Source organism: Ahaetulla prasina, chromosome 3 (assembly GCF_028640845.1).
Source record: "Ahaetulla prasina isolate Xishuangbanna chromosome 3, ASM2864084v1, whole genome shotgun sequence".
NCBI classification, from domain to species: domain Eukaryota; kingdom Metazoa; phylum Chordata; class Lepidosauria; order Squamata; family Colubridae; genus Ahaetulla; species Ahaetulla prasina.
Window position 1 is genome coordinate 204,569,431 of NC_080541.1, and position 12,491 is coordinate 204,581,921.

Genomic DNA, 12,491 nt, shown 5'->3' on the forward strand with positions numbered 1-12,491 from the left:
CTGCAATTGAGTTTGGAGCAGTTTACCTTGAGTTTGTATCAGTCGTTTGCCTGTGTATTATTGAGGTTGAAGCTGAAGTAGTCGTTGACAAGTAGGACATTGTAGCAGACAATTTTGTGTACTATGCTTAGGTCAGACCATAGGCAGCGTAATTCCAGGTTGTCAAAGCCCAAAATTTCAAGCCTAGTGGCATAAGGGATTCTATTGTGAGCAGAGGAGTGGAGGACTCTTCTCATAAAATACCTCTGGACCTGTTCAATTGTATTAAAGTCCGATATACAGTGTGGATTCCTGGCAGATGAGCTGTTTTCGAGAATTGGTCTGGCAAAGGTTTTGTATGCCCTAGTTTGCAGTACAATGTTACTGGAGAAGAAGCTTTGCAAAATTAGGTTAACAACTCTTAATGCCTTTTTGGCAATGCTGTTAAAGTGAGATTGTTACAATCTTTACAGTGAGATTGTTACAGCGAGATTGTTTACAGTGAGATTTACAGTGAGATTATTACAAGATTATTACAATCTTGCCAAGAAAACTGCAGAATGTAGGTAGTTGTTAGGAGTCAAGACTAACTTGAAGGCCCAATCAATCAATCAATCAATCAATCAATCAAGTAGTTCTTGATACAATGATATTTGCTTTTTATAGTTTCCTGGAATTACTGCATTTCAGAATCTTGCATATCTGACCAATGACATATTCTCTTCTTTGGCTATTCAAAATCTGAAATTGATTTCCCCGAGTTATTTACCTCCCTTCCCTTGGATCTTCTACATCATAGACATCATTTTCCTTTTCAGGTTACTGGCATTTTACATAAGGAAACAACAGTAATTGTTTCCCTAGCTAAAGCAGGTACTCTAGTCTGACTTTCAGATGGTTTTAATTAAATCCCAGAGCAGCAGCGGAAAGGCAGAGTATCCCCACTGGGGAACTCCCAGGTAATTAATTACTGCCACAGCAGAGACTGCATCTTTATCAAACATAATGCAAAGCAAGGTGATAGCACCAGCATTTAATATTTGTAGTAAATAAGAAGGTGCTTAAATTTAAGATAGGACTGTTTGTGCTGAGAGTGTAATATTTTAGAAAGGTAAGAGTTGGAAGGGACCGCAAAATAATCTAGTCCAGAGGTGTAGAGCTTTTCAGAGGCAAGAGCTACATTCTTAAAAGTCCCTTCCAACTCTGTTATTATTATTATTAGTCGTCTTAGAAAAGTGTAAGTTTGCAAAGGATCCTATATCATTTTGCAATTGTTTCAAGTATGACTCTGATCTTAGTTTTCATTTCACTTTTTCATTTTATTAGTTTATGCTTCATATTTTAACTCTATATGCTGTTTTGTAGACATATTGTAATTAAATTTAGATTGTTCCCGCCACTTGTAATTGCTGAGTGTCAGGTGGCATATAATTTTTTTAAAAATATGATTATCTGTTCAGAACAATGTGAAATCATAGTTGCCAGTACTATAGCTGTGTTAGCCTTTATATGCATCAGGTTCTTCTCAAGAACTTAGGGTATTGTAATGTATTGATGTAATATATTTTCAGATGCAAGCAGTATAGCCTTTTGTAATTGACAGATGGAAATTCTAAGTATTGTCTAAGATTTTTGGAAATGGCACCCAGTGTGTTAATAACCGCTGGGACCATCATAACTGGTTAATTCCATAATCTTTCAATTTCGATATTCAGACTTGACAGTCTCAAAGGTGCTTTTTCAAAAGGCAACTGAACTTTGTTTTTCCTTGAAGACGTTTCACTTTTCATCCAACAAACTTCTTCAGTTCTGACTGAAGATGATATGATGTGCTGAAAGCGCTATTTGTTGGTCTGGCCATAAATGACATTGATTTAATTCCATTCTTTAATTCCATATCTGATCTTATAAAAATGAAATTGCTGCAATGAGCAGATATGTGCTTTATTGAACTATAAATTAGTAATTTTAGAATTTTTTGCATTTCATGCTGAATGTACGAGTGTCTTCAGTATTTTATGACCCTTCTTGATGACAGCATATTATATTAGTTAGAACCACAGCTTTATTGAACACCAGGCTCTTGAGGGAGACCAAAAGGCAGCTTTTCTTGAAACATACAAAAGTCTATATCAGGGCAATACCTTGGTGAGAGTGGAAGATTTATGTTCCAAGAAATCTTCATGGGAAGTAAATCTGGCAGTTTCCTCATTTTTGAAAACACAGAATCCATCTGTAAACTCAAACAAGCAAACTCACTTTGTGATCCTTGAGCAAATATGCTAGTTCCTTAACAGATGGAAAAGACCGGAGTTAACATTTATAAGATTTTTTTTCCTCAATTTTTCTAGGCTGATGTAATTTATAAACTGAATATGACTGACAGGTAAGTTTTGAGAGAAATCTATATAACCTTTTTGTGTTTGTAAGAGTCTTTAAGCTGCTGCAGTGAACACAATTACTACATTTATCTATTGAGCAGTATAGTTAGACAGGATGCTGGTTACTATTCTTGTGGCCAATGTTAAGTTCGTGATGATATAATGCTTAACTAAGGTTTAAGTAGGGTAGATGGAAATGTGAATCAAAGAGGATATGGCATAGCAATGTGCCTTCTGCCTTTTAAATATAAAGAAGAGGTCATTATTTCTTAATTTTTATTTACAGCACCAGATGACTTGCATCACATGGTTTGGCTAAATCTTTATTAGTTTTGAAAAATCCTAGAGAATGGCTGAAAGATTACTAGAAGAGAGAAATTAACAGCAATGATTAGACAGATACCATTGTAATTATATATTATATTGTGTACTGTTTGTTTAAATGTTATGTTTAAATAGAAGGGATAAAAGTTCTCAAAAGATGTCTTGGACATTCTGTTAAACCAGAAAAGAAAGCAACCTGTTAATAATAAATATTAAATTAAAAATTTAGATAGATATAATGAATATCTGCCATTGAGCAGGTTGCTTTTAAATATTTGAAAAAATATGCTATTTTTATTTTTCTTATTGATAATTGTTAGTTTATATGAGCTCAGATTCATCTTCTGTTAAAATGAGAAAAAACATTATGCAGTCCAGGATAATGATGATTTAAATCCATTGATGCATTTCAGGCTTGCTGAGTAAGCCTCAAACCTCAATAGCATTTAATAATTCAGACATTATGTTAATGTATTTATTATATTTCCTAACAGTTTTGCCTTTGGTTCCTTGATCTCTGCTGTTGATCCAGTAGCTACTATTGCTATCTTTAATGCTCTTAATGTGGACCCTGTGCTTAACATGCTAGTCTTTGGAGAAAGCATTCTCAATGATGCAGTCTCAATTGTCCTGACAAAGTAAGTAAATTCATATACATGGAAGGAAAAAAAATATTTTGAAATTAATGCTCATTTAGACAAAGAGTAATGTGTTTCTTTACACACTACTTATTTTAATGCAATAAACATGCATAATATGCACTTATGCTCTTTCCATCACTCCTCCTTAATTGTCACATTGATGCTTGCCACCCACTCTCATATAAAACAGCCCCAATTATTCTTTCTCTTAGGAGCTACAGAAGTACAACCTATATTTAATTACACATAAGGGCAGGAATTTGTGTTGGGAACATTCTTCAGCACTATAGTCTTTATGAATTCCTTTTAAAAATTCTGTGAGAAGCTAGTGTGTAAATTGATTCTGCTTTCATGGCTTATAATTGTTTCAGTATTAGTTTCTGGGTTTGAGACCAGGAATGGAGTTATTTTGTAGGTGTTTACAAAGCTCAGTTTTTAATAAGTCAATAGGATATGTTGGGCAAAATGGGTACTTTCTGATTGCTTGGTTTGAAAGTCATATAGGTGAAAGTAAATATTCTTGATTAATTGAATGCTATGCCTAAGGATATCATTATATTTTATTTATCTTTAAAAGCTTTCTATATATGGCTTCCATGCATACGTATTAATATTGACTGATTTGTCAAGGATCTAATTCTTCCCACCTTAGTCATATTAGGATCTGGAGGTACTTTCATGAAGTATTTTCCTTTTCCTTTTCCTTTTCCTTTTCCTTTTCCTTTTCCTTTTCCTTTTCCTTTTCTCCCTCAAAATATAAGCTTATTTCTCTCCCATTTTTCTCATTTGCTTGAAGATCAGAAGAGCAAACATCTTATTTTTGATTCTGTAATAGTGTACCTTCTGCCTTTTTTTTTGTCTATGAAAGATCTGTTAGAAGGATTTCATTTCTTTTGTAATGTAGGTACCCTCCTGGCTTATTTTGTACCACTGTTAATAACATTAGAAAAAGCAAGTGTAGGCTTCCAGATCTTTAGAACAGCTGTTTCCCTTTGAAAAATAGTCTTTTGTCATTCCCCTAGACATATTACAGTGAAAGCATTTTAAGAGCAGTTTCAACAATAACAACAAAAATAAAGTATTTACGCATTCTGCATTCCGTATCCCAGACTTAAGATTCTAATTCCCTTGGTTGTCCTTGTTTTTTTATTATTATCATTCTCAGTACAGCAGAAGGTTTGACAAGAGAACATACATCTGATGTAAATGGATGGCAAACGTTTTTACAAGCACTGGCTTACTTTCTGAAGATGTTCTTTGGTTCTGCCGCACTGGGGACACTGACTGGTCTTATTTCTGCATTAATATCCTTTGTTTTTAGATAAAATAAATATTTTCTCTTTAATAATAACCCATTTCTAAAGATGATTATTCTTTTAAAACAACATTTTTCATACCAAGTGTTAGCTAGTAACAATTTCAGATTTGCGTAAAACTTATATTTGTACAAGACTTTCATTAAGGGCCAAGTTGCTCTATAATAATTCATCATTCATGTTGATGCAGTGTTGCTGGCTAGGGAATTCTGGGAGTTGAAGTCCACACATCTTCTAGTTGCCAAGGTTGAGAAACACCATGCTAACGGATGAGACTAATATATGATTTTCCAGCTGTAGTTTTAGTAAATTCATTATATTTTCAATAACATGTTAGTGCATGTTTCAGTTTTCAAATGCATTAGATCTGATTTTATTTTCATGTTGGCTGCTTTAGAATTGAATCCTGAAATTATCCTATATCAAAAGTCTATCCAGCTAATTGGCCTGACTCCTTTAGTGTAGAATTTATGTCAGACAAAGGGTCTGATTTTTCATAGCAGCTTGAATTGATTTTCTGTTATAACATGTACTGTATGTTTTATTTTTTCTCCTCTTCCAGTAGTATCTGGTCAACTAAAGCATTGTTCCATTATGGTCTGAGTTTCTCTTTTCCTATAATCAGTAGAATTCCATAATTCTTTTGTTGTTGTTGAAATATATGTTTAGTTTAGTTATTTTGTGTGCAAAGAGTTGATAATGGTTAAGATGCTAGTGATAAGTAACAAAACTTACATTACTCCTACAGTGTAGATTGGAAGGAGAATTGTAGGAACACAGGAATAATAATAACAGCACCAACAACACAAGTGTAATCTTTATTAAGACAATTGCTAAACAGTATGAAAACATAGAAAATAATAGAATCACAGAGTTGGGCTGGGTCATTAATTGAAACTAAAATATCCCTCAGCTTCACATGAAGTAAAAGGAAGCCCACAATGTCTTTAGGTCAGTGTTTCTCAACCTTGTGGCCAAAAAAGGTATTTAAAGAGGGTCCCTGGCGAAGGAAAGGTTGAGAACCACTGCTTTAATTGGTTCTATTGTGAACTGTTCTCATAGTTCAGATTTATTTTTGTCACTGAACATGCCTTCCTATCAGTCTTTTATTATTTGGTTAATGATTAATGTTAATACTTCTCTGTTGAGCCACAATCTGGCTACTTAGTATATTAAGGACATTGGGCATCTTCTCATGAAGATTCAACCTATTATTGCTTAGCCTTTTAAGCAGTGAATTCTATTCTGTTTTTTCTGACTGGCAGCTGTCAATGGACAGAAAACTGTTAGGCTATGCTTAATATGCTTGAGGCCATGAAGACTTTTATGCCACTTCTCAGGATTTTCCTTGTAGATGCCAAAGATTGAAGCAGACTTCAGCTTCATCACCTCCCATTTAATTATACTTTCAATTATCTTTGGGTTTGTTTGTTTTTTACATTTATTAAAGAAAGCCTCCAGTAATGTTATGTAAGTCAAATTTCACATAACTGATCAGCAGGAGTATTAAATAGTGGTGGAGGTAAAGTTATTTGCTATGGCTGGACTGTGGCTATGAGAAATTCATGTTTATTTTTTTGTCATTTTTAGTGCTTTATGCATTCCATCTATTAGACAAAAGGCATTATGACTAACAAAGGAAAACATTAATTGGACAGTTCCAAATAGTTTAGCTCTCCTTTTAACCACCATTGCCCTTAGCCAAAGATTGTAATAGTTGACATCTGGAACATTTGGAACAGAGTATCTCACATTGGGAGGCTGGTTGAGAGCAAATAGGGATGCAGTGGACAATTTAGTGATTTTTTCCCCCCTTCATGATAAACCAGTAAAAAAACATTTTTATTTCTGTGGATTCAATAGATAACATTGCCTTGTTGTCTAAGGAATGTTTATATGTAGCTCAGGGTTGAACTGTGTAAATCTTGATGTTCTCTGAATTTGGTTGTTTTCTTGCAGATATTTCATTACCAAACTAGATAACATCTTCACTGCTAGAAAGAAATGGGGTTTGCTCTGTTTATATGAGCTCTGGTGGCGCATGGTTAGAATGCTTTACTGCAGGCTACTTCTGCTGACTTCTGACTACCTGCAGTTTGGCAGTTCGAATCTCAACAAGCTCAAGGTTGACTCAGCGTTCCATCGTTCCGAGATCGGTAAAATGAGGACTAAAATTGTTGGGGGCAATATGCTGACACTGTAAACTGCTTAGAGGGCTGTAAAGCACTGTGAAGTGGTATATAAGTGTAAGTGTTATTGCTATATACAAAGCTATCAGAGTTGGTGGGCATGTTGTTTTTTTCCTTGGTAGTAACTTGATTTGTTTACTGCTTGATTGTTTATCTGAGTTGTAGTTCCTTGATTTAAGGTATTGATTATTGATCCATTGTTTGTCTAGTGTTAATCCTGCTAATCCCGTTTTATCTGGGTGGTGATTACTTTGTTCTTTGTTTCTTGTTTAGCTTTTTTATTATTTCTTTTGAATGGCATGTAAACTTTATTTATCTTTATGACCCTCTTCATGGCTGATTTGTCTGACTGCCAACCTTCTAGGAATTACCTAGCTGTTTTGGATTTAGCTTAGTCTAGGATGCTCACAGTTTTTGAGTTGAAACTATGGTGAGGGCTGCCCATGTGTTGTGAAATTATGGAGTTTTCATCATGTCTTCTGACTCCTAGTTAGTATTCATGGATGCACTTTGCTAGTTTACTGCTTGTTACATACATAGATTGCTACAGTCCTTACATTGTAGTTGTAGATTGCTCCTCTTTTTACTTCTTGGGTTACTGGGTCTTGGGTTACTTCAAATATTTTGGAGGGTTTTAGTTGGTGTCTTTTATGGATAAAGAGCCCTGGTGGCGCAGTGGTTAAGTGCAATCTTTGAGGCAAATTCTGCCCACAGCCTGGAGTTTGATCTGGACAGGGCTCAAGTTTGACTCAGACTTCCATCTTGCCAAGATGGGTAAAATGAGGAGCAGATTGTTGAAGGCAATATGCAAATGAAGCTGACATTGAAAACCACCCAGAGAGTACTGTTGTTGGAAGAAATATCCATCTGGGTTCAGTTCCAAGTGGGGACAAAGACACTGGAAACATGGAGGCTGCTTGGAAAGATGGTTTAATGGTGGTCAGGATCACATGGCTTGAGATCCTGAACAGAAAAGGGGCCTGAGATCCTGTGTGCTCCCTGGTTTTATGATTTTTCTGAGCTTTGACCTTTCTGGGGCACAGGAAGAGTATCCTGATTGGTTGTCAGACTCCCAGGGGGTGGGGGTCTTAGCTAGCCTTGCTGGCTGTCTCTCAAGCTTGCTTGAGCCTTGCCATGTGGTGAGTTTCAGTTGTATTGTGTTGCAAATCATGGGGGGATTGAGTGAGCTTGGTTGAAGCCTTAATTGCCCATTGACAAAGGTGGGGAGAATGAGTGAGCTTAGCTGAGGCTTTTAATGGCCCATTGACAAAGGTGGGGGGGAGTCAGGAAGTTGCAGGGAGCTCCTTTGTCTTTAAAATATGTTTCTCCATTTCTCATCCAGGAAGGTATAATATTCTGCTTTTTAAAATATTTCCTAGAATATTTCATTCTTCTAGGAGGGGGGTGGGTGCTAAATTCCTACACTGTAAAGCACTGTGGGGGGGTATATAAGTCTAAATGCTATCATTATCACTATGTGATGCCATGTGATTGTGATAGTCTGTTGTTTCTGAGATGCTTTTGATGGATGATAGTATTAACCATTTCATAGCTTGAGTTGATTGTGCGTTGTAAGGGTATCCATTTTGCTGGAAGTTGTATAGGCAGTCTGTTTAAATTTTTCTGGTGTTCTGAGTTGCTGCAATGTGTTGGTGATCATCTAAATAACGTTCTTACACAGCTCTTCTTTTTTGTGTATATATAATATATATACATATGCATATACATATACATAATATAGATTGAGGTTTTTAAAAATAGTAAAAATAGACAAGCAAAAAGAAAAATAATTAAAAGGAAAGTTTTAAAAGGAAAAAAAATAAAAGTGCAGAAACAAAAAGGAATGAAAAAGTAAAGACAATAGAAAAATAATGACTTCCAACTTTTTTTGATACAGATATAGATGAAGAATACTTCAAACTCTTACTCTAAAATTAACAACAGTCCACATTATTTCTGTACTGCCATATGATTCTAATATATAATTCTAATGTTCTATTTCCAAAATCACAATTTCATTTCTTTCATTTCTTTCCTTAAAAAGTCCAAAAGTGGTGTAGGAATTTAGCACCCACCCCCCTCCTAGAAGAATGAAATATTCTAGGAAATATTTTAAAAAGCAGAATATTATACCTTCCTGGATGAGAAATGGAGAAACATATTTTAAAGACAAAGGAGCTCCCTGCAACTTCCTGACTCCCCCCCACCTTTGTCAATGGGCCATTAAAAGCCTCAGCTAAGCTCACTCATTCTCCCCACCTTTGTCAATGGGCAATTAAGGCTTCAACCAAGCTCACTCAATCCCCCCATGATTTGCAACACAATACAACTGAAACTCACCACATGGCAAGGCTCAAGCAAGCTTGAGAGACAGCCAGCAAGGCTAGCTAAGACCCCCACCCCCTGACCACCATTAAACCATCTTTCCAAGCAGCCTCCATGTTTCCAGTGTCTTTGTCCCCACTTGGAACTGAACCCAGATGGATATTTCTTCCAACAGTGGTTTCCTGATGAAAATAAAATTGGTTAAAGTCTTTTTCTGTAATTAAAGCTGTCAGTTTCATCATTCCTGCCAATCCCTCAGGTTAATCATCCATTCTTCCATTGTTTTTATTTGTAAGACCTTCCACTTTTCTGCATATAAGGTATTCCTCTGATTTGTTGATATATTTCTCCATTAATTGAAAATAGAGAGTGAGGCAGAGGTTGATGAATGCCATGATTCTCTGTATTTTGATATTTGCATATTTGATTAGATTGAATGTGTTGTGTAGTACTGCTGCCATGGATTCTTTCACTTGTTCTGTGTCTACAGATGTAAAAAGTGCTGTGACATTGAATAAAATCATTTCATCTTCTTCTATTTTTAGGTCTTTGATTTTCTGTAGGTACTGTGGTGATTTGATAGAACATTTGCTTCCCTCTGCGAACTAACTATCCAAAAAAATTTGTAAGCTCTTTAGCTATATTGTATTTTGGAGTCCTTGGTAAATGATACAATTGGACAAAGAAGTATTCAGGCTTGTATATTTTGGGGTGTCCAAGAAGTGTAGGAATATGAGAGCTTTTCATCCACTGTTCTTTTTTTCTGATTGACCTTGGTTGGATTATTTAGAGTTTTCTTTATTAGGTTATCTACTGCCTGTACTGAGTTGATGTTTATTGGTATGTAGGTTTCTGATTTCCAGTAATTCTTTGGCTTTTTGTGTGTATTGTGATCTGACCATAATAATTTTTGTTGCCGAGAGGATGTTGGTTTGGTCCTTCTTTAGATGTCTATGGAGATTCTCAATCATCCAGGTCATGATTGTCCCAAAGGTGCTTTTTCAAGAGGCAACTGGACTTTCTGGGTTTTTTTTGAAGACGTTTCATTTATCATACCAAGAAGCTTCTTAGATGGAGTCAGATGGTCAGATCCTTCCATTCCCCACCATCCAGTCAGAGCTGAAGAAGCTTCTTGGATGAGAAGCGAAGTGTCTTCAAAGACAAACCACAAAGTCCAGTTGCCTCTTGAAAAAGTACTTTGGGGTCTTTCTTTAGGTTTTTTTGAGGGCTGCTTTGTTCTCTACTTTGAGTTGGTTCTGATTCTTTGTTTGATGATGGTCTGATTGTCTGCTTTATGTTTTGTCAGGTCTCTGCGGCAAGGCCTGTGGTTTTAAATGGTGCTTCTAAGGCTGCAAATTCTAACCAACAAGCATACTTTATGTTAAAGTTGAGGCCTTTCTGTGGGATCTTGTGTGTTGTGATAGATAGTGAGCAACTGGACATTTTTATAACCTGTTCAGGTTTGTCCTCTTTGCTTCTAGAGTTCACCTTGAGCATTTTGGTTTGGAGTTTTGTTTTCCTTTTTTTAGCTTCTGTTAAGGATGTAATCTTGATGGTGGTTGTCAGCATTTTTATGTGTTCTGAGATCATAGCTTGTTCTAGCTATTCATGCTTTGTGTTTTATCTCGGATTAGAACTTTAACTTTTTGTTAAAGGAGTTGTGTGTTATCTCAAATTGGTAACTAGAAATTTGTGTGAGAAATTACACTTGTGTATTATCAAGATTTTAGATCAGGATCAGACAATTTGTTGTCTTTAGACTTTTAAATTAATGTTTTAGACCGCAGAGTTACACAATGCCAGATCATTGCAATGCTAATTGGAAAGTTTGAGTCACATTATTAATTTTGTATTTATTTATTTAGTTTGTCACACAGTATATATAAGCATAAGCATGAAATAATTATACAATATATAAGCATATATATGAGTATGAGTATGTAATAACTATATTAATTGGATATAAGAAAAGAAAACAATCGGACAGGAACGGTAGGCATGTTTGTGCTCTTATGCACGCCCATTACAGACCTCTTAGGAATGGGGTGAGGTCAATGGTAGATAGTTTTTGGTTGAAGCTTTGGGGATTTTGGGAAGAGACCACAGAGTCAGGTAGTGTATTCCAAGCATTAACAACTCTGTTACTGAAGTCATATTTTCTGCAATCAAGATTGGAGCGGTTAACTCCAATCTTAAAATTTAAAATTTTAAAGAAAAATTTTCTTTAAGAAGAAAAATTGAATGTATCTCATTCTTGATTTAGGTAGGCATACAGTCTAGAATATTTCAAATGTGCTTATATAAGGCATATAAAATGTTTAAAATTATTTCTTTATATGTATTGATTGAAGCAATCCTTTTTGATGTTTTCAAGCCTAGAATGAAGGGCCTGTGGCTTTTGAAATATCATTAGATTTAGCTTCCCATCACCCCTAATAACGAGTCCTAGTGCCTGGAGCTATAGGGAGTGGGAGGTCAACAACATTGGATTAGCTACTATTAAAACAGAATATAAATTAGTTTATAGAGCAACTTGGAAGATTAGAGTAGCCAATGCTCAGAGTTTCAAAGTAGATTTAGAACAGCATCAAGGCAGGGTTAACCTTGTTTAGAAGCAGGATTGGACAAAGTGATTCCTAGATAGTGATTCTCCAACTTTATGAAGCTGTAATTATTCAAGTATTCTTGAAAGCAGATCTTTGGACAGACTGAAATATTACATTGGGCAAAATACCTGTTAAAAGTGAATTTCAGAGGTACTTTTTCAGTCAAAAGATCTGAAAAATTTAAAGGGGAGTCTTTAAAAGAATTTTGATAGCAGTTTATTGGAGGCAGTATGTTTGTCATATCCATTCTTAGCCTTGAATATGAAGTATAGTAATGGATCATAATTGAAAAGTCAGATTGACTATTCAAGCCAACAAGCATAAATGTGGCCCCTGTTTTTATCTTTATTCTTTTTGTAGCTATTTTGACCACTAAAATTATTAAGTGGCTTCTTTATAGAAAAAAATCCATGTTCATCACAGAGAAAGTAAGTTGATTTTTATTCTATTGAATAAATAATGCTTTCTAGATAATGCTTTCAAATGAGTTAAAACCACATATATAGAGTCACAAAGAAAGTAACTGTGGAATTGTTTTCTATCTTAAAAATATGTAATCCAGACACATTTACCCATCTGTCCTTAGAACCGTAATCTGTTAGAAGATGATCACTGATAATTATATTTGCAGCATCTCATATACTGAGAGTTAACAGTTGTATGTAAGGATATTTAAACCTTGTTGAAGTCTGCAAAATTTAAGAAGCTTAACAACTACAACATTATTTTC

General features: G+C 35.1%; 1 protein-coding gene across 5 annotated transcripts in view; it reads left to right on the top strand.

The window, feature by feature from the left end:
* Positions 1-12,491, top strand: part of SLC9A8 (solute carrier family 9 member A8) — a 56,974-nt gene that overhangs the window by 21,798 nt on the left and 22,685 nt on the right. For all 5 annotated transcript variants that reach the window (XM_058178165.1, XM_058178164.1, XM_058178163.1 and 2 more), the window contains 3 exons: positions 2,331-2,365; positions 3,179-3,322; positions 4,491-4,629. In XM_058178165.1, the coding sequence (XP_058034148.1) occupies positions 2,331-2,365; positions 3,179-3,322; positions 4,491-4,629 (318 nt within the window). The remainder of the gene's footprint in view (positions 1-2,330; positions 2,366-3,178; positions 3,323-4,490; positions 4,630-12,491) is intronic.